Raw genomic sequence first — 22,549 nt, forward strand, 5'->3', positions numbered from 1 at the left:
CATGTGTACTCTTGGCTGAGCCAATTACAAACACCAGACGTATTGTATGTGGTAGCAATCTGTCCCAATTATTCCGAACTACATGCAGTGCTCCTTTATCCTCAGATCATTTAGAATCCTTTTCGTCACTGTTTTTACCACCAGGGTCGTCTCTCTCTCTCTCTCTCTCTGTTCCTGATCGGTTAAAGTAAAAGGCTTCTAAAAGAAGAACTTCTGTGTTGAAAAGAAGGGAACTTGCGAAGAGTCCGAGCTAAATAGAATAGTGGTTGGCGGGTGCAGGTCGAAACCGTATGAAGGTCAAAGGCTTGCTTTATCTTTACGTACTCGACCGGAAAATGTATGAAACTATGGAATATATATATATATATATATATATATATATATATATATATGACTTATAGGCTTATAGCAAAGATTATGATGAAAGCAGAAAACTTGACTTGCTCTCTCGATCAGTTAGTGTGTGTGTGTGTATAAAAAACAAAAGTGTTTATATACGCACTCACAGTTTCTCTTTGGATACAGCTAGCCTACCGTAATCATTTTCCACCATATATATGTATATATCCAAGAAAATACAAAATTATGCTACCTTTGGCTACAATTAATTTAGGGTTGAGTGCTGATAATATAGGGACGTGCATGGAAGAATAGTAAATGCAGACGAAGGACAAGAGTAGTTCAGAACTGATCAGAACCCGACATTCAACAGCAAACTACCTTTGCTAACAAGCTTAAAGGTCTTCACACCACCCCCCATACACAGATTATTATGGTTCTTGGATGCATCATATCAATATATCAAATCTGCCTCAAGTGTAATTATGACATAATAAAACACAAGTAATTAAGATTGAATATGAGACATATCAAGCTTTAACATTAAACTTCTACTGAACCAATTTTTTTTAGATTAGGCGATATTATTTCCTCGCTCGAAGATGGACAATATAGGAGACAAGTCCCACCCTCAAACCAGAAGGTGAAGCATCCACCACCCACCCATGTTCCCCTATTTTAAAATTCAACTTGGCAAAGGAATGAAGTATACACAATGGATAGTTTAAATATTATTTATCGGGATCATATGTTAATGGTTAAAAAGATAAATATATCAAGAATACATTAAAATATATTAAATTTATTGAATTTACTATTTTTAATTTAAATTTATTAAATTTATGAATTTTATTACAAACAAGTATCAAATAAAAATACTCAAATATTTTCACATATATAATAAAAAAAGTGTCTAAACAAAGATTTGAGGACACACAAGGAATGATTTGGCTTCACATACTCTTTGAAGATCAAAGTACTAATTAATTAATTACAAAGAAACACAAATATTAATTACTTTCTTATCAACTGCCAATAGCAGAAGACTAGGTATTACCTGATCATCAATCTTGACAAAGTACTATCGATCGGTTGCCTAAACAAGTATTACAGCTATGAAGAGATCGAATATCACTGAAAACCCATGTCCAACTGGTATGAACTTAGAATCTATTCAATGTCTGACATGGATGAGTTTATATCCTTCAATTCGATTGAGTTAAGAATATATTCATGAGATTTCAAGATTTCCTGCTCAGAAAGAGGCTAGGGATGATCGTACGGATGAGTATCTTTGATTTTTTGTTGTTGCTAAGGTTATAGAATTGGATCAATTAGATCGAAGCTCGATCACTATCATTTGGCGACCTGTAAGTCTGTCACAGGTACGTTGTGTTAACATTTTTAAGTTAGGTCATAGCTAGTTCAGACTTTGGACAACATTCATTATATATCCAACTGTACGTGTTCCATCTATATATGCTAGCCCATGCATACATTTCAAACAGTAGGTGATAACAAAGATGGTTTTTAATTAAAGTATCAATTATGGGAACAACCTCTTTCTAGTGATAATGATAGTAATTAATCGCAATATTGTTAATTTTATACGGCAAATCTTTCTGTATATATTTGTGATAGTGATACATGTACGTAGACAGGTAGTACTGCATATTTATATTGGCCAGAAATATACTTATGTAGGTTTTGTTTCTCGCTACTTCTGAGTTATAAAACTCTCGATCAGCTAATTAACTAACTACGTACGACGTACTTGAATTTTGACAATACTTATATGAAATAAATTAATAAAATCAAAGCTAGTTCCACATACTCCTGGATGTTTATAGATGATGAGATCTTAAAACACACACATTCCATATATGTAAAGTTGTAAACATATGTAATCAAATATATATAAGATCTAATTAGACAGACTTACGTACCTTGGAAGGATTATACATAAAATAAAGAGTCTCTATGTATATATGCTCAGGTAGTACATACAGTAAAAAGTGGTGGTGATCATCATGCAAATCCAAGCCTAAGTCTCTTTAGTCTTCAAGCATATAAGTAAATTAAGTAGCTAAGAAATCTCATTGAAAAACGGATAGTCCTCCAGAAGTAGGTCGGACCAAGCAGAATTAGCAACCACTCCTCCATAGCTTGAAGTAGTAGTGCTACAAGCATCACCCATAATATTATTGCTTGTTGAAGCCTCCGTCACAGGAGGAACCACCACAGAAGGAGGAGAGGGAGTACTAGTATTTGAAGAGGAAGGGATATTCCATGACACATTGTTGGGAGAGTTGTCTACTGGGACTGTAAACTGATCTGGAGCTTTATTTATGATCATGTCCTTTTGATAAGAAGAGGGAGGTAATATTTGCAAATCAGGCAACGGAGAGAAAGGGATTGAATCCTGGACAGAGGATGACCCAAAGTATTGTGCTGAGGTTTCCAACTGTGATGAACCAAACACTGGATTAACATCTTTGATTGATGAACAGAGTGAATTCAAAAGACCAATGGTCTCTATGTCAGTGAAATCGCTTAGGTTGTTTGTTGTAGAAGCTTGAGGTTGGAGGAGGTATTGTAGGTACTGAATTCTAGCCATTTGAGCAGCTTCTGCTTGTAGTCTCAAGGCTTGTTCATCCCAAGATGTCTGGCTGCTGCCTTGGTCAATAAGCTCTTTCAAATTGACAAGAGCTAGAAGGTGAGGCAAGCTGGAGAAGACGTCAGTTCGAGGCCGGTGGGTCATCGGATCAAAACCCATCTGAATCAACTTTTTCTTCAAATGGGTGTTCCAGAAGTTCTTGATTTCGTTGTCCGTCCTCCCCGGTAGGTGGCTTGCAATTGCTGACCATCTTGTAATGAGCATAACAATAAGCCGTTAAGTCCATATATATGAAGCAACATAATGTATCAAACTCTATATGATAAAATGATATAAAAATACATATGAGTTTGAGTTTTGTATAACAATTGGGAAGGAAATTACTTGTTGCCAAGGATGGAATGAAGGTTTAGAATTGTTTGCTCTTCTTCTTGAGAAAATTTGCCTCTCTTTATATCTGGCCTAAGGTAGTTTGTCCATCTTAGCCTGCAACTCTTGCCACATCTGTTCAACCCTGCAAATAGTACGAACAGAACATCATTCCTGATCTCGGGAAGAGAGTGAGAGAGAGAGAGAGAGATGATGATGATGATGATGATGATGATCAGTATGCACCTGCAAGTTTGGGAAGGGCTCTCCAGCTTCCATGGCCATGTTTCTGTATGTAATTCATGAGCTTCTGATCTTCTTCAGGAGTCCAGGGACCTTTCTTGAGTCCACTATCATCACAACAAGGAGACCTTCCCATTTTTCTTTTACCTAATAAGTGAGAAGATTTGGTTGCTTCCCTCCGATCCAACCTTCAATGATAGATTTCTATTTATATACAATCCATGTTGTCCTTGCCTCCAATCATATCAAAGCTGACTGACGTGCTTGTCTCCTATTTGCTAGCAAAACAACTCTACGCTTTTCCTGAGCCAAATGACAACCATACCCTCTACCGAGACAAACCCTAATGCCCTTAGACTTATACTCCATTTTAGATTATAGAATATGATTGATTTGGTTTGACAATGTAATGTGTCTTGGCTAATTATGATTAAGTGGCTGTTGAAGATGACCCACATGAGACATATGGGGACTAATGTTCTGTGATCAAAGATGTGTTTTTCGATCGTCACTTTAGTTATAATTCATAGTAGTGTGCTCGATTCACCAAAGCTTTGGAGTGGTGTTGGCGGACTACGACAAACTGGAAAATGTCAGCTGAGCAGGTTATAACTTGAGAGCTAATATATATTGATAATGGAAAATTATATGATCAAGTGCAAGTGCGGCGGCTGTTCCCCTATTTGGAGTTTCTGTGTGAATTTATCTTCAAAAATGAAAGGGGTGTGTGTGTATGTTCTATAAAGATTGTATATAAACTAGATTAATCATAGCTAATTCTCATGTAAACATGCATGCAGGTTATTAATAATTTTCCTACTACTTAAGAAATAATTGAAGACTCTTACCGTACTTTCTGTAGTATATCATAATATATAGATAAGGTGAATTAATTAGTCGTACTGAAGGTCGGCAAATATATTGTGCATGCATCCATGTAATTAGTCGCGAATCAATGGAAGAAATCTTTAATAACGAAGGTGACTGAGATTAACAGGTTGATTCAACTATCCGCACTTTGTCTACATCACCTTAAAACGAACAGACTTTGAGGGTTCACGATCGGGATCTATTCCGTGCAAGAAACTTGAGTGGATTAATTGTCTATATTCGTTATCTCTATGTACTAATTGCGTTTGAATTTTAAGACAAAATACTAACTGATGCAAGGGGAAGCTGGGTAGAAGTCAGCTACAGCCGGCCAACAGGTGGCACGTCACCGGTGGTTGGGGGAACCCATTCCATGCACGCAATGAGACCCCTTTGGTTTCGTCACTGATTGCATGGCTAGCCAAATATCGATCAATTATGTTTATTATTCACGTACCTCGCTATAAACTAAAATGCATGGGTCCTCGATCGATCTAATTCCTTATGAAATATGTGGTCAGCTTACGTGCGCATCACCTTAGTACCCACTCTCCTCCCGCAATTTGCCTTCGATGACCACCTTTCTTACCGGAAAAGAAGAAAAGACCAAAGGTATTTAAGAAATAAGGCAGAAGAGGGTTCATATATATATATATATATATATATATATATGCCCGATCACAAACGGATGTCCGTAATTCCCTTAAAGTACGGACATCTTTGTTTTCTCAGCTATCACAATCCAACAACGGCACCTCTCTTGTCATATGGTGTCCAAGCCTTCACCTGAAACTTCTTCTTGATAAAGAAGCCGCCAATTACCAGTTTCTTATCAATCTTCGACATATTTGAAGTTTCAGTCAAGTTTGCTGCCCAAAACCTTCGAATCTTGATTAAATTGGCTTCCATCTTCATTGAGACATCTTATGCGATGCCCATGGCCTCAATCCCAAGAGAAGCGCAACTACTGATGTCGGATGCAGCTAAGAAGAAAGATGTCACACTTTTTCCGGGTTGCGGAAGTTCACTTTTGAACCTCCCTCTATATATAAATATAAATAAATATATATATATATATAATTAGCGAGCTCCACAAATATGCATCTAAATCTTCCCATATTAGTGCAAGTAGATAAATTTATATTATATATAATATCAGGTTGGTGTTCATTAAGATATTTATCCCGATCACCTTTAGTGATCTAAGAATATACAATATTAAAAAACCCCAGAGCAAAAATTTCTTTCAATTATTAACAAACAGAACATACACAATTTCGTGCATGTGTATACATATATAAACACAGATTCATATACAATTTTAGATTTTTAATATAATCCATGCTAGCCATCTCTCAAAAGTATTGACCAGCTACGTTCTTTAATTAGCTCATTGTTTAATGTGATCAGATGACCAAAATGCTTACATATAGCTCACAAAATGATTCCCCATTCGGAGATCGGATACAATATATACCCGCATAATGTCTCATTTCATGCCCATATCATATACGGCTTTCATATATCAATTATCTAACTCTGATAGCTCAGCTATACTCGATCTGGATTTTGTTTTTTTTCTTTTACGTATATTCTAGTCCAAGATAAAGCAAGAAGGATCTTGTATATTTAGCAAAAGAATGTCATGGTATATAATGTGATTTAGGCTCTCAGCCCTGAACCAAGGCAATATTTACGTGCACAGCTACCGTTCATTAAAATAGAAACGCAGCCAGCCACCCAGCACGATCCATTAATTGCATTCTGCTTTCTAGGGTTAGCTAAGGCTTTGGACCAAAAAAGACGGAAAATTCTAATATACATCAATATATGCTATATATCCCACATCCGACGGTCGATATTATTTTATGAGCGGGGTCAAAAAAATAATATTCGTTGTCAACCGTTAGATGTAAGATGTATAACATACATTGATGTATACTAGATTAACCCAAAAAAGACGGTTTCCTTAAAGAGTTTCAAACGAGATTTCTTTACGCATGCCTGCATTTTATATCCTTCATAACCTCAAGATCGAGTTTCTAATCAATAGTTGATTAAACAGGTAAACCTTGACTCCATAAGTTTATTCTCCCTGACCCCTGCTGACATATGTGAATGAAAAGCTCCTCTTAATTTAGTTTGCGTAATTGCTTTTTGATAAACTGCAGGGATCCAATACTAACAGATTTTACAGTTTTACCTGTACAAGCAGTTTATGATATCATATATCATATACGAACTAGCTAGATAGAGAACATCATATATAGCTAACATGTAATAACCCGAAAAATTCATATCTAATTTCCAATAAGTTCACGGATATTATTAAGTTGGTCATTGTCCAAATTTTATTAGCCGACAATGAAAACGAAAGGGTTTGAAATATTAATTGTTCGGAAACGTTCAATTTAAAGAGTCTAAAAGTTGACTTTTGACTCATTGGGATTCTTAGGAAACTTCTTACCTGAAAGTCGTAGAGCTCGTCGATACGAATTAGTAGACACGTGGCACGCCTAAATCGGAGTTTGTACGAAGAAGTTACGAATCAAAAGATATTTGGACAATTTTGGAAAATAGTATAAATAGGGGAATTAAAGAGAAAAAGGGGAGAAAAATCAAAAATTCGGATCGGTACTGTTCATGGCTACTATTCACCCCCGAAAAAAATCCAAAAATTTCTCTCCCGAGCAGCCGACTTTGGGCCGCTGGATCTCCGCCGTCCGGCCAACATAGAGCGGCGCACCGGTCACGTTTGAAAGGTTGTTGCATCCCCTGTCGATTGGTGGTAGCTTCACCCGCCATCTTGCCGTCGTTTAGGAGCGGTGAAGCCCGGAAGTTCTTCCAAAAAAGCATATTTCGCCGAATTTCAACTCGTCGGATCTCCCTCCTCCGGCAACCAATCGGTACGATTCTTGTTTCATTTTAAAGGTCTCCTTCCATACTACAAATCCTCCAAAAGATTTAACCCCAATCGTTGTGTGCTAAGAGAATCGAAGAAAAGAAATTCTAGGTTTTTAAATTGGGGCTTTTCGGTTCTTGTTAAATTGAAGTATTTAGGCTCAAAATTAGACTTTGTGGTGAACTAGGAAGTTGTTAGGAATGTCATTTAGATTGTGGTGGTGAAATTTGGTGATCATTGGTGGCGGTAGGTGAACAGTGATGGCGCATGAATAGTACTGTGAATCGTGCTCTGTAACAGTAAAATGTGAACAGTGTTTACGTAAAACAGCGACTGTGAACAGTGTTATGGTAAAAACGGTAACTGTGAACAGTTTTTTAGTAAAAAACAGTGATTAGTAAAACATGAACAGTTCTGTGAACAATGTTTTATGAACAACATTTAGCTGTACTAAAATCGTCACATGATAATTTAAGTATCATTTTCTAAGCATTTATCATGCTATTAAGTGACTGACGAAACAAGTGAGGAAATTTCTTTCAGTGTCGTGGAAGTTGCACGCATGAAAGAAGGTCAGTAAAATCTCACATATTTACGAATCTACCATTGCGGAGATTCAAGATTTTGCAAGAGTTTTAAATATTGAAATACGACATGTATGTGATATAATGGAATATATATATATATATTTGTATAAATGGTAAATAAGTATATATATATATAGTTTGCTATATTATATACTATTATGAATTCATTGTGAATATGTCATTTTGATGACGAGTTTTATATACCGAGCATATGATTTAATTTGTACAATATGAGGTGCGATTATTCTACGCAGTTTTAACTTGGAGTTTGTTAAAATGTTTTGTCTTCAGATGAGTTTTGTCTTCGAACGTTGTAATAACCCTATTTTTTTTTTCAAACAATATTTTGGTTTGATATAATTCTATAAAGTTGTGAAATTTAATTAGAATGAATGTGATCGGTTGCGACGTTGTAAAACGAGAAACGGAAACGTTCTCGGAACGTTTAATTAGAAAAACGTTACGTTTCCCCAACGTATATATCGACTTTTATTCCGTCGCTCGGTTGCAAAAACTTCCTTCACGAAAGTTGTAGAGCTCGTCGATACGAGTGCGTGGACATGTGAAGCGTTCGAATCGGACGTTGGAGGTGAAAGTTATTAACGTCGGAAGTTAGTTTCCGATTTTGAAAACGAGTATAAAAGGGGTATTTTTGTGATTAGGGTTTCCATTTCAGGAAACCCTTCTCTCTCTCTTCTCTCCGCCTCCCTCTCTTCTTTCTCTCTTCTCTCTCTTCCTCCCCGAACTCTCTCCCTCTTCCTCTCGGCCTCACCACCAATCTCCCTTCACAAGGAGACGTAGCCATCACCGCCGGCCTAGGAGGCGTCGCACCATCCCCCACAGGCGACCCCGAGGTCGACTCGCCCTCTCACGCCACGCCGGAGCTCCACCAACGACGTCAACCTCTGCGTTTTCTGCTCCGCTGTACCCGAGCCATCTCCGGTGGTTTTCAAGCTCGATTGAGGTGAGGGTTAGCTTAATTAGGTTGTTGTGATGCTTGGTTGTGATTTTTGTGGTTGTTTGATTCGTGTTGGAGGAGATCGGAGGAGGAGGGTTTGGGGGGGAGATGCCGCCGCCTTAGGCGGCGCGTGTGGACGTGTGGTGGTGGCTAGGCACGGCGTGAGGCCGTGGGAAGGAAGAGGGAAGGAAAACAGAGGTTTTGGGGACGGCGGTGTCGTGACACGCGCCGTGGTTAGCGTCGGCGCGTGTGCCCCACGCGCGGCCTGCCGGCGGGTGGTGCGTGTACCCCACGCGCCGCCACGTGCGGCGGCGTGAACAGTGATTCCGAGAAGGGTAATTTTGTAATTTATTTTTACATACGGTAAATGTAAAAAGGTGAATTACATACGGTAAATGTAAAATTTATTTACATTCGGTAAATGTAAATTTAAATTAGTTTTACTAAAGGTAAAAAGTAATTTTGGAAGGGTAATACGGTAATTATTATTTACTGAGACAGTACGTACATTTGAATAGTATTTATACGTACAGAAATACGTAAACAGTATGTACTCGTACAACGATACGTATTGGATATGTATTTGTACATTAATACATAAATAGTAAATACGAAATAGTAACCGTGAATAGTAACTGTGAACAGTAACCGAAAATTTCTGAACAGTAACCGATATTTTACTGTTTCGGCATTTAAAGGTTTACGAAACGTTTCTAAATTCTTTTCTTATCTTTTCAAGGTGATCGATAAATTAAGGAAATGAATTATCTTCGGAAATTGTGGAATTACGCTCGAGTCGATAAGGTGAGTAAAAGCTCACATATTTACGAATCTACCCTTGCGGTGATTCCAAGATTTTTGCAAGAGTTTTAAATATTGAAATACGACATGTATACAATATAGTGGATTATATATATTTTTTGTATAAATGGTAATAAGTACATATATATATAGTTTGTTATATTATATATTGTTATGAATTCATTAGAATTGGTCAGCTTGATGACGAGAATTAAATATTGAGCATGTGATTTAATTTGTACAATAATGAGTAGATTATTGTACGTGATTTTAATGTTGTGATTTGTTAAATCGTTTTGTCTTCGGATGTGTTAAAGAAATATAACATGTATATGATAAAGTGAATGGTATATATATTGTATAAATGGTAAATAGGTACATATATATAGTTTGCTATATTATATACTGTTAGGATTTCGTTTGTGAATTATGATCACAGTGGTGATGAGCATTATATATTGAGTACGTGATGAAATTTGTACAATAATGAGTAGATTATTGTACGTGTTTATGTCTTCGGACGTGTGTGGCATGTCGGAACCTAGCCTTTGGCCGGGCGAAAGTTACGATATAGTTAGAGCTCTAGTCTGTCTGCCGGACATCGGGTAGCGAGGAGGTTGTCTGATGTTGGACATAGGGTAGCGAGGAGATTGCCCTATGTCGGGTGTAGGGTAGCGAGGAGGTTACGCAACGTCGGCGGTGTACTATATGAGGGGTAACAGAGGCGTACCAACGCTCATTAGTACTCGTATTATAAATGCATTTGGGCAAACAGAGGAGTTGCCCAATTTCTCATGAGTATTTTCATTTTCATATTTTCGGGACAACCAGATGGGCCGTCCATTGACTCATGAGTGCATTTATATTTGTTAATTGTGGATTGACATATATATTGTTATGCGAGTTATAATTGTTTTATTTTACTCATACGAGCTGTAAAGCTTACCGGGTTTGTGTTGACAATCATGGTGCACCAATTCGATGGTGTAGGGGATACTACTGCAGGTGTCAATTAATGGGAATCGAAGGACATCTATGGGGACTTGAAGTCGTTCATCATCCTGCTTGTGATGAGGTTCTATTGTGGATTTGTGAGAGAATTTGTGAGGATTTATTTATGGTTTTGTGAGAAATTGTGAGGATTATTACATTTCTATTTTTATGTAATATGGATTATAAATTTGGGTTGTAATAATTGGTTTGTCTGAGTTGTATCATGAACTCAGTAATGATCCGCTGTGACAGTTCTTATGATTTCGATTTTTATTGAGATCGTTTGGTGTTTAACGACTTTGAAATTTTGAGTTTTTATGCTCGAAATTTTGGGGTCGTTATAAACGTGTTTATGAAATATGACATGTATATGATATAGTGGACTATATATATATTGTATAAATGGTGAATAGGTATATATATATATATATATATAGTTTGCTATATAATATACTGTTATGATTTTGTCGTGATTATGTAATTTTGATGACGAGATTTATATATCGAGCATGTGATTTTGATTTGTACAATATGAGGTGTGATTATTGTACGTGATTTTAACATGGAGATTGTTAAAATGTTGATTTGTCTTCGGACTTGATTTTTGGTACAATATGAGGTGTGATTATTGTACGTGATTGGCATGTCGGGACCTAGCCTTTGGCCGGGCGAAAGTTACGATACAGTTAGAGCTCTAGTCTGTCTGCCGGAGTACTGCATGTGAGGTAACAGGTGGTTATCGGCTCATGAGTACTCATATTTTTGGATGTTGGGTAGCAGGTGGTTGCCCAATATCGGCGGTGTACTACGTGAGGGGTAACAGATGTGTACCAGCGTTCATTAGTACATGTATTAATGTATTTGGGTAACCAGAAGGGTTGCCCGATTTCTCATGAGTGCTTTTATTTCATATATTTTTGGGACAACCAGATGGGCCATCGATTGACTCATGAGTGCATTTATATTTGTTGATTTGTGGATTTTCGTATATATTGATATGCGAGTTATATTTTCATTTTACTCCTATGAGCTGTAAAGCTTACCGGGTTTGTGTTTACAATCCCGGTGCACCAATTCGATGGTGTAGTGGATAACTCCGTAGATGTGGATTAGCGGGAATTGACGGACCGCTCAGAGGACTTGAAGTTATTTATTTCCAGCTTGTGTGAGGATTTTGTGTGACTATCTTGTGAGGTTGTTGTGAGGATTATACATTTCCATTTGTTATAATGTTGAATTATAATTTGGTTTGTAATAATCGGTTTGACTGAGTTGTATTTTAAACTCAGAGATGATCCGCTGTGGCATTTTAAATTATTTCGATTCGTTGAGATTATTTTAGTGTTTTACGATTTTGAAATTTTGAGTTTTTATGCTCGAAATTTTGAGGTCGTTACATAGCAAGACATATCGATCAGAAAGGATAGCTGGTTTAATCAGAGAGGATGTTGTTAATCAAATAATTATCGGTAGAATCATTGCTTTTTTTAGTTATTTACCATGTACTGCTAACACTATATATATACCACCATGCATTTTTATCTAATTTGTGTAATACTTACACTAGGACAAGGGCGTACGTGACTGTGACCCGATTGACCATTCAGATGATTGGACAAGAAGTTGGTGCGGCAAGCGCTCTAATTTCTAACCATTGAAATCCATATGCATCCTAGCTAGCTAGCTTCCTTCTGCAGCTATATCCCGATCGATCAAGAATGCGTACGTCAATGGGATTTGTTGATGGCTAGCTAGCTTTGTCCTTTATCCTTTGTCCTGTTAGGAAAACAACGATCTATTCATTTCCGTTTTCACCAAAGAATAGGAAGACGCATGAGAAGATCGTTGTAGGTGAAGCTAGCTAGGCATTGAAATTGGACAATAGAAAACACTAGCTCATGATCAATAATAAAGGAATGCCATCATCTACGTACGTTCATAATTATATATATATGTTTGTGTATGCATTCTTGTGTGTGTCTATATATAACATATGGTTAATCAATTTATACCTCCTTCAATTTACAGTTTTTTGCAATATCCAAGTTAATTTAGTACACATAATTACGTACGTAGAAGATAGATCGATATAAACTGTTTACTTCGAATTGTAAAGAAACATTTTCCTGAAATAAATTCCATTTTGAAGCAAAATTAGTTCCACTTCGACCAAATGCTTGATACGTGCAGGCATTATATAATATATATGCTAAGACATACATTCGTGTACAACGTATAGAAAAGGATCATAACATAATTTCATCAAAAAGAACTAATCAAGAATAAACATATATATGGTTTTCTTGATACTGAAGCCACGAGCTCTGTTAAACTAACTCGTAGTAAAGCACCCGCATATTATAATTGATTACTTACTTAATGAGGTCAAAGCAACAAGGACAATTAAGAATTGTAAGAACCCCATTAAATTTTTTTTCTTAATTTTTCTCCCCTCTGACCTCATTTTGCTGTCGGTACAAGTTTTACTCCTTAAAAGGTTCTAAAAATGTTGACTTCAGTGAGAGAGAAAAAAGAAAAACCCATTAAGAGACTAATTAGGGTTTAACATTATTAACCTCATATGAAAGATTGCTTCTTCAACTCAATTAAGGTTCCTTGTCGGATGGACCATCATCATCTCACATCAAAAACATAGTAATAATTAGAAACGAGGCGCGCAGGTTTTGATTAAACAAATATTGTGTAGCTTGGTCAAGTGATGTCACGTAAACAGAATAGGAGAGTAATTTTGATTAGAAAAGATCAATATATATTTATAGGCTCATACCTGTGTAGTTTCAGCTAAACAACTGAATTGCTTGCTCTCTTAAGTTTCTACCCGATACATCTAAACACGGACTTTCTATGCCTTCTATAGCCACGTATGTATCATTCTCTCTCTCTTCCATCACTCCTATCTTTCCAGAACAAAAGAAATCTCCCATTGAAATGATTTAATATTAGCATGTAATAATAAGTAGAGTCAAGATATTATGACCAAAGATGATCTGGTTTTGTTTGATATTTCGAAAGATCCATGCATTGAGAAAAGAATTTAACCAGATTGATATTAATGCCTTAATTGATAGAGAAACACTAATATATGAATCGAGATTATATGCCATCAACAGGATACCAGAGTAAATTAATCATAGAGTTATCAGTAGTTTAAGTGTTTATCAGTAAATTCATTTATATATGCATCTCTTTTCTGCTCTTTAATGGTACGGTGTACGTGTGAGAACATGATTAATGTTAATAAGTTCATGAAATAGTCGGCCTGTTTGTCAAGATATGAAAAAATGCTTAGGTAGAACCAATATGTTGAGTGAGGATGAAGAACGCAAAGATGCATTTACTTTGTAAAAGATGTTAGTGAAAGGAAACTTGCCAAATGAATTATTATTCTAGGTTTGTGGCATGGACTCGCTCATAGATCTTAGAAAGTTTGCCACTGCAATATCTCAGTGGTGGGACTGTGAATTTTTGATGTCAGAGTTTTGTGTGTATCAACTCCAAGCTAGCATTTCCTCAGTTTAATTGTATCATAAGGGAACCCAGAAAGAGGCAAGGTTTTAAGTTAGAGGCTTATCGATCAGTTGCACTCCCTGATGTGGTGATGTTCAAACCGTGTTCGAAAGATATAGACTCTATCAATTAGTATTATCGATCAGTACTATGCAGATCAAACACATGTTTCTAAATCGGGGTTCTCTGCAATATGTGACTCTGGATCGAAACCCTAGCTGACAATACCACTCCGGCACTCCCTGACTTTGATATAGACACAATTAATTTGATCAGTACGTACTATGCAGAGCAAACCCAGGTTTCTAAATCGGGCTTTTCTGCAATATAGTGACTCTGGAAACCCTAGCTGAAATTCCACTCCCAGAGGTTGATATATAGACCCAATTAGTATGATCAGTATTATGCAGAGCAAAGCCAGGTTTCTAAATCGGGTTTTTTTCTGCAATATAGTGACTTTGGAAACCCTAGCTGACAGTACCACTCCCGGAGTTTGATGACTTTGATCATCAAATAGTTTCTATATTTCGAACAGATCGAACAATTTCCATCTTTAGTGGGGCATTACTGTCGTCATATCATAATCAATTGTGGTTGATTGATCTCCTTCCAGGCAAATCAAACCTTATTTATTTTCTAGATGAACTGAGACTGGTTTCATCTCCTCTAACATTGATAATGACAGTGAGAACAATTATTGTTAAGTGCTCGAATTAACAAATAGAAACTGCACCCAAGAAGCAACCAATCTTGTTTCTATATAGGAGAACGATCCACACTCCATTACGTCTATGACACGTGAACTGCGATGGAGCATTCATCGACCAACAACTTCACTCTCTAGTCTATTCAAACCATGCATAACCTAACAACCCTAATACGAAGCACAAATTTGCGTGTGGGGTCTTGTAAATCTATGCTAATTTCATAATACATATCTTTTTTTTTTTTTGAAAAGTCATCACACATATCTTTACCGTTTTGAATCGCAAATAACGTGTCCATATATCTAAAGTCTAAGGGTTTCTTCCATAATTGTTCTTACTATCGTATATCTATATACCTTAAAGCCCATTGGTTTTGACTAAAGCTGGCATACACGGTTGCCATCACCTTTCTATAAGATGCTTTGCGTTGCTAAAATATAATGAAAAATTCAACTTATAATATAGTTTCTTCCTAACTGATCGATAGTGTGACAGTATGACTCCAAATCATGCATATTTTCTAATGTAATCTATCTCGATCAGACGATCAACCATTTCTGATGCTTCTTCCTCACTCGATCTTCAATTACAGACTCTACCAAGGCATCCATTTTTTCTCAACCATTATGCCTAATATTGTTGAACAGAAACTCAAGCAAACAGACAAGCACATTTTTAATCAGTAGTTCAGTACTACTGCATGGCCAATTCAAAAGCTCAACAAACTTTTGGAATCAGATATATATACAATACTATATATATATATATATATATATAGTATTGTATATTACCAGTTAGGATCGATCGATGATGATGTTCTCTTATTAATTGGTCTTACAATCCAATACTATCTCTATATAATCTGTGCTTGTTCATATATATGCGCGCAGGAGATCTTTTCAAATCAGTTTGGTCAAATTTCAGCCAAACTAATTTGCATGTAGGCATGCAAGACTCGAGTGAGATATCTAATATGAGAATACTACGTACTCGATATCGATCGATCTATAATAATTCTATATATACGTAGAAGATGATCATTTTCGAATTATATTTTTTTGCGTTTCTTTAAGTCGTTTTTTGTGGTCTAGAGATGATCTTCGAATGCTAGACCTATAATACATAGTTCTGCAATGAGATTATAAGGTTATATTATGAATCATAATTAATTTTACGTTAATTACTTAATTTCATATTGTAACAGATATATACCTTCCCTTCGACGTCATATATATATATATATATATAGTCTCTATCCAGAGTGAAGGTTCACTATGAAGTTTCAGAGTGAAGTTCCAATTTTGGCACACTTTTCGGTCAAATTTTTTCACCATAAGCGATTCAATATTTAGATATGCTATTCAAGATCATCTATATAAAGTTTCATCCAATTTGACAATGATTTCAGCTTTCAAAATTGGGATTTACACGAACGGTTCACGTTGAACAATTTTAATTCATTCATTGATTTAATCTAATTTCAATACCTTAACGATGTCCGAATTAGATGAAATTTTGTAGAGATGATCTTGAATAGCATACCTAAATATTGAATCGCTTATACTGAAAAAATTTGACCGAAAAGTGTGCCAAAATTGGAACTTCACTTTTAGCACACTTTTCGGTCAAATTTTTTCACCATAAATAATTCAATATTTAAATATTCTATTCAAGATCATCTCTACAAAGTTTCATCCAAATTGACAATGGTTTGAGCTTTCAAAATTGAGATTTACACGAACGGTTCACGTTGAACAGTTTTAATTCATTCATTGATTTAATCTAATGTCAATACCTTAACGATGTCCGAATTAGATGAAATTTTATAGAGATGATCTTGATAGCATACCTAAATATTGAATCACTTATGGTGAACAAATTTGACCGAAAAGTATGCCAAAATTGAAACTTCACTCTAGATAGGAACTGATATTTAGCACTTCAACTTTTTCGAAACAAAGCTGTTTATCTACAAAGACTTATTACTGATGATAGTCTTTTTGTTTGGTTTATTCACGTAAATTGAAGAGAAGGCTAAAAGAACATCGATAATTGCAATGACTTAACTGATCGCAGTTCCTGCATGGAAGATGCGTAGATCGATAAATTCATGTTTTGTCTATATGGATTAGAGTTTGAGAGCTTAGAGTTTATGATTTAAATATAAACAATTTATTACGGCACCTTTTTCTAAAAGGCTATTTACCTCCACTATTCTTAGACGAGAATACATAGGCATGTAAACAGGAATTTAAGACATAATGAAGTCAGACACAATTGTAATAATCCGAATTTTCAATTCGTATTCTTAGTAGTTTTTCTAAAATTATTAAATGGTGATTTGAGTTAAAAATTTCATTCTACATCTTCGATTTAGTCATTGTTTGAAGTTAAATCGATTTTGAGAATCAAAATCTTGAAAAACGATTAAGTCTTCCAAAGTTGGCTCTAAACATGTGCAAGAGGTGCACATGCATAGGGCCTCACCTATATATCTACACTTAAATGATCTCTTTTGAATAAAACCTTGAGTGGTTCATTTAGCAAATTAGTGACATTGACTAAATCCCGCCCTTTAACTAGTGTCATATTTCCTTCCTCATTCTTTAGTTTGTAGGTACCTTTGTGAATTTATCCAATTATGCCTATTTATAATTTTTATTTATTTCCTTCATCCTTTTTTTTCTTGATTCGTTTGGTAGATATATTACTTATTCTTGATCTTTTTTTTTCATATTTTTCGTCTATTTTAATTGACATTTTATCAAAAATAAAAAACCATTAAACTCTAAAAATATACGGTTAGGCTCAAATTAAATAAAAATAATAAAATAATTGTATCCATTTTGCTCATATGCAACTGATATTTGCAATGATGTTTGCAACTCATATAAAAATGATATTTGCAACTAATTTTTTTAACAATAAATTTAGACATATATTATATAGACATTTCGAAAAGTTAGGGATGTGGTTTCAATCTCTCACATGGTCTCCTAATACTTTGACACGGCCATGAAGTCTTCAAGGGTATAAAGGTTGAGTTTTGACTCACCACCCATCTTTGAAAACTTTCTTCATGAAAATCGTCGAAGTCGAAGATACGAGTTCGTAAACACGTGACACGTGTTAAACGGATGTCGTACGGAAATGTTGAGATTCAAAAACGTTGTTGGGGTATTTTTGGAAAGTGGTATAAATAAGCGTAGAAAAGAGGAAACTCTAAAAATCATTTCAAAAAATTAGCCGCACTATTATTGCGCGACTGTTCATCTTCCCAACCCCAACGTCGTTGTTGTTTTCTTCTCTAGCCACTTTCTCCACCGTCCGGTCACCAATACTACCACCATCGGTCTCGTTGGAACCGCACGACCACCCTCTTCAAGTCTGGGGTGGTGGAGAACCGCCCCTCACCGCCTAGCCACCGTAGTGATGCTGTGAAGCCATGCGGCCTCGCTGGTATATCTCTCTTTTCTGGATACCATAGGCCTCGAAACAAGTCGTGTTAGGAGCGCCTTGACGTTCTCAGTCAATCGAGCCCAACCTCCAGCCACACCCGTGACTGTGGGAGGAGTTGTGACGCCCGCAAGCTTCAGCCACCGTGGACAACATAGCTGTAGCGTTTTTTGGTGTTGTCTTGGCCCAAGGTTACTCATTTGTACCTTAAGCTTTCCTCTCAGCATGATTCGAATAGTTTTGGAGCTCGGTTTGGAGTTTTAAGCAAATTCATTGAAATTGTGATTCTAGGAACTTAATTCCGGCCGATTTTCTATCACTTCCCGGGCATTTTGGCTCTTGTTGTAGTTACAAAAGGTAACCCTCTCCTTGTGATCTACATCTTTGCAGTTGAAGTCTTGATGTTTTGGTGAGGTCTAGGTACCGGCGCGTGGGGCCTAATCACAGCCGCTTAGGGTGGCGTGTGGTGGTGCGTCCGGCAGTACTTCAAGTGATGGTTTACTTTATTATGTGATGTTTGTCGATACGAGCATATACATATATTATTTATATGTGTTTGGGTTCATTTTGATTGAATTTGTTGTTGTTGGAACTTTTGATTACTCTGGATTGAATTGTAATAACCCTAAATTTTCAAACGATATTAGTTTGATTTGAATTCTTTAAAATTGTGAAATTTAATTAGAATGAGTGTGAGTGGTTGCGACGTTATGAAACGAGAAACGGGAATGTTCTCAGAACGTTTAATTTGAAAAACGTTACATTTCCGAACGAATATGTCGACTTTTATTCCGTCGCTCGTTTGTAAAAACTTCCTTCACGAAAGTTGTAGAGCTCATCGATACGAGTTCGTGGGTATGTAACGCTTTCTATTCGGACGATTTATGTAAAAGTTATTAACGTCGGAAGTTAGTTTCCGATTTGGAAACTAGTATAAATAGAGTATTTATGAGATTAGGGTTTCCATAATTGGAAAACCCTCTCTCTCTCTCCAAACATCCGCCTCCCTCCTTCTCTCTCTCTCTCTCTCTCTCTCTCTCTCTCTCTCGGTTCTCTCTCTCTCCCCCGACTCACCCTCCCCTCCTCAGAAATTGCCACCCTTCGATCCGCCGCCTTCCAGGCGACGTGTCCCTCACCGCCGGCACCAACACCACCGCAAGCTCGACTTCTCTCCCTCTTGGCCAGGACGCGACCGCCACCGTCGCCGAGAAGCCACACCGAGCTCCTGCATCTCCTGCAAAACACACCGCCACCGTTCAATCTCTCCTTCGACGAAGCTAGGGTGCAACACAGGCGCGCCTCCATCACCCCTCAAGCCCTGCACCGCCTATGAACGGAAGGGAGGGGGGGACACGACGACACCTCCGCAAGGAATTGACACGATCGGCAACGAATCCGACAGTTCAAGCTTTGATTGAGGTGAGAGATTAGTATAGCTTGATTGTTGTGTTGTTTGTGTGAATTTTTGGATGATTTGGAGTGGAGATGTTGGAGATCGGAGGTGGAACGGAGAAGAGGGAATACCACTGCTCTAGGCGGCGCGTGGGAGTGCGTGGAGAGAGTAGGAGGCGGCATGAGGCCGTGGCAGAGAAAAGGGGGGAAAAAGGGAGAGAAATGGGGCGGCGGTGGCGTGCTACCCGCCGTCCCTGGGCTCAGCGCGTGTGCCCCACGCGCTGCCACAGTGAGTGCCGCGTGTGCCCCACGCGCGGCCTGCCGGAGGTGGCGCGTGCACCCCACGCGCCGCCACGTGCGGCGGCGCGTGAACAGTATTCCAGAAGGGTATTTTGGTAATTTACTTACGTACGGTAAATGTAAATGTAAATTTTATTTACGTACGATAAATGTAAATATAAATTACTTCCAGTAAATGTAAAAAGTGATTTATAAAAGGTAATTTAGTAAATTTTATTTACAGAGATTGTATTTACATTTGAATAGTATGTATACGTACAGAAATACGTAAACAGTGTGTATACGTACAGGAATACGTAAACAGTGTGTATACGTACAGGAATACGTAAACAGTGTGTATACGTACAGAAATACGTAAACAGTGTGTATACGTACAAAAATACGTAAACATTATATATGCGTACAGAAATACGTAAATAGTATGTATACGTACAGAAATACGTATTATTTGTGTATTTGTACAGTAATACATGAACAGTACCCGTGAACAGTAACTTCGTAAAAACCAAAAATTGCTTAACAGTAACAGTTTATTACTGTTTTGCCATTTAAAGGTTTACAAAATGTTTCTAAATTCTTTTCTTATCTTCTCAAGGTGATCGATAAATCAAGGGAAGCATTATCTCCGGAAATTGTGGAATTACGCCCGAGTCAATAAGGTGAGTAAAATCTCACATATTTACGAATCTACCCTTGCGGTGATTCCAAGATTTTTGCAAGTTTTAAATATTGAAATACGACATGCATACAATATAGTGGATTATATATATTTTGTATAAATGGTAATAAGTACATATATATATATATATGGTTTGCTATAATATATACTGTTATGAATTCATTTGAGATAGGTCATTTCGATGACGAGCATGTGATTTTAATATGAGGTTTGTTAAACGTTTTGTCTTCGGACGTGTTTATAAATTATGACATGTATATGATATAGTTGATTATATATATGCATTGTATAAATGGTAAATAAATACATATATATATATATATATGTTGCTATATAATATACTGTTACGATTTATTGTGATGACGTCATTTTGATGACAAGATATATCGAGCATGTGATTTTGATTTGTACAATATGATGTGAGATTATTGTACGAGATTTTAACATTGAGATTGTTAAAATGTGATTTGTCTTCGGACCTGATGTTTGGTACAATATGATGTGAGATTATTGTACGTGTTTGGCAAGTCGAAACCTAGCCTTTGGCCGGGCGAAAGTTACGATACAGTTAGAGCTCTAGTCTGTCTGCCTTAGTACTGCATGTGAGGTAACGGGTGGTTATCTGCTCATGGGTACTCAGATTGTTTTGGATGTTGGGTAGCGGGTGGCTATCCAATATCGGCGGTGTATTACGAGAGGGGTAACAGATGTGTACCAGCGTTCTTGGTACCCGTAATATAAATGCATTTGGGTAACTAGAAGGGTTACTTAATTTCTCATGAGCGTTTTATTTCATATTTCTTTGGGACGACCAGACGGGCCGTCCATTGACTCATGAGTGCATTTATATTTGATGATTTGAGATTTTTCATATATATTGATATGCGATTATATTTTCATTTTACCCATACGAGCTATAAGCTTACCGGGTTTGTGTTTACAATCCCGGTGCACCAATCCGATGGTGTATGCGATAATTCCGCAGGTGTTGATTAGTGGAGATTGAGTGGCGACTCCGGAGGCTCGAAGTCGTTCATATCTTACTTGTGGTGAGGTTTCTAGCGTGGATTTGTGTGTGAGAATTGGTGTGGTTTTATTTGTGAGATTTGTGAGTGATTGTGAGGATTATTACATTTCCATTTTATGTATGGATTATAAATTTGGTTTGTAATAATTGGTTTGTCTGAGTTGTATTGAGAACTCAGAATTGATCCGCTGTGACATTTTAAATGATTTCGATTTCATTGAGATTATTTTGTGTTTAACGACTTTAAAATTTTGAGTTTTTAAGCTCGAAATTTTGGGGTCGTTACAGTTGGTATCAGAGCCTAAGTGTGTATTTGGCGATTATCAATTTCATCCGGGAGCGATGATCCGACTGCAGGCGGGCACCCATCACATGCTCCTCGGTATTGATATGTCGTCGGGTACGCGAGAGTGTTTTAGGAGCCATACCTTACGGTTTGGTCCACTAGTGAGTATCGTGATGATACTCCGATGAATCATCTTATTTTGGAAATTTCATGTTGATATCTGTTGAATCTGTTTTAGTTGAATTCGAGACTTCACAAGTATTGACGAAGTGTTTCGTTGTTTGAAGGTGATGAACGCGGATAAGGGCCGAGGACGGGCGAGAGGCCGAGGTCGAGGTAGGGCCGCAGGCCGAGTCCGCAACGTGGAGAACCTGTATGAGGAGGCTGCTCCACAGGAGGAGCAGTTTGAGCCAGCTCCTGTGGTTAGAGATGATTAGTGCACTGTTGAAGCTGATCAAGGATATTAGTGCACTGTCAGCGCCGACCTTTCATGGA

At 37.1% G+C, this 22,549-nt stretch overlaps 1 protein-coding gene across 1 annotated transcript; it reads right to left on the bottom strand.

The window, feature by feature from the left end:
• Window positions 1-2,281: 2,281 nt before the first annotated feature.
• Window positions 2,282-3,728, bottom strand: LOC126791049 (transcription factor MYB93-like). The gene is made up of 3 exons (XM_050517809.1): window positions 3,572-3,728; window positions 3,341-3,470; window positions 2,282-3,206 (listed from the first exon to the last, which is right to left on the bottom strand). Exons 1-3 carry the CDS (start codon window positions 3,702-3,704, stop codon window positions 2,426-2,428), a joined length of 1,044 nt encoding a protein of 347 aa, XP_050373766.1. The 5' UTR covers window positions 3,705-3,728; the 3' UTR covers window positions 2,282-2,425.
• Window positions 3,729-22,549: the final 18,821 nt, after the last annotated feature.

This window comes from Argentina anserina, chromosome 1 (genome assembly GCF_933775445.1).
Source record: "Argentina anserina chromosome 1, drPotAnse1.1, whole genome shotgun sequence".
Classification (NCBI taxonomy): domain Eukaryota; kingdom Viridiplantae; phylum Streptophyta; class Magnoliopsida; order Rosales; family Rosaceae; genus Argentina; species Argentina anserina.

Coding starts and splice junctions, on each gene's coding strand:
- LOC126791049 (XM_050517809.1), bottom strand. CDS start 3,704: ATGGGAAGGTCTCCTTGTTGTGATGATAGTGGACTCAAGAAAGGTCCC. Junction 3,471..3,571: donor AGCCCTTCCCAAACTTGCAG/GTGCATACTGAT, acceptor TACTATTTGCAG/GGTTGAACAGATGTGGCAAG. Junction 3,207..3,340: donor CATTCCATCCTTGGCAACAA/GTAATTTCCTTC, acceptor GCTCATTACAAG/ATGGTCAGCAATTGCAAGCC.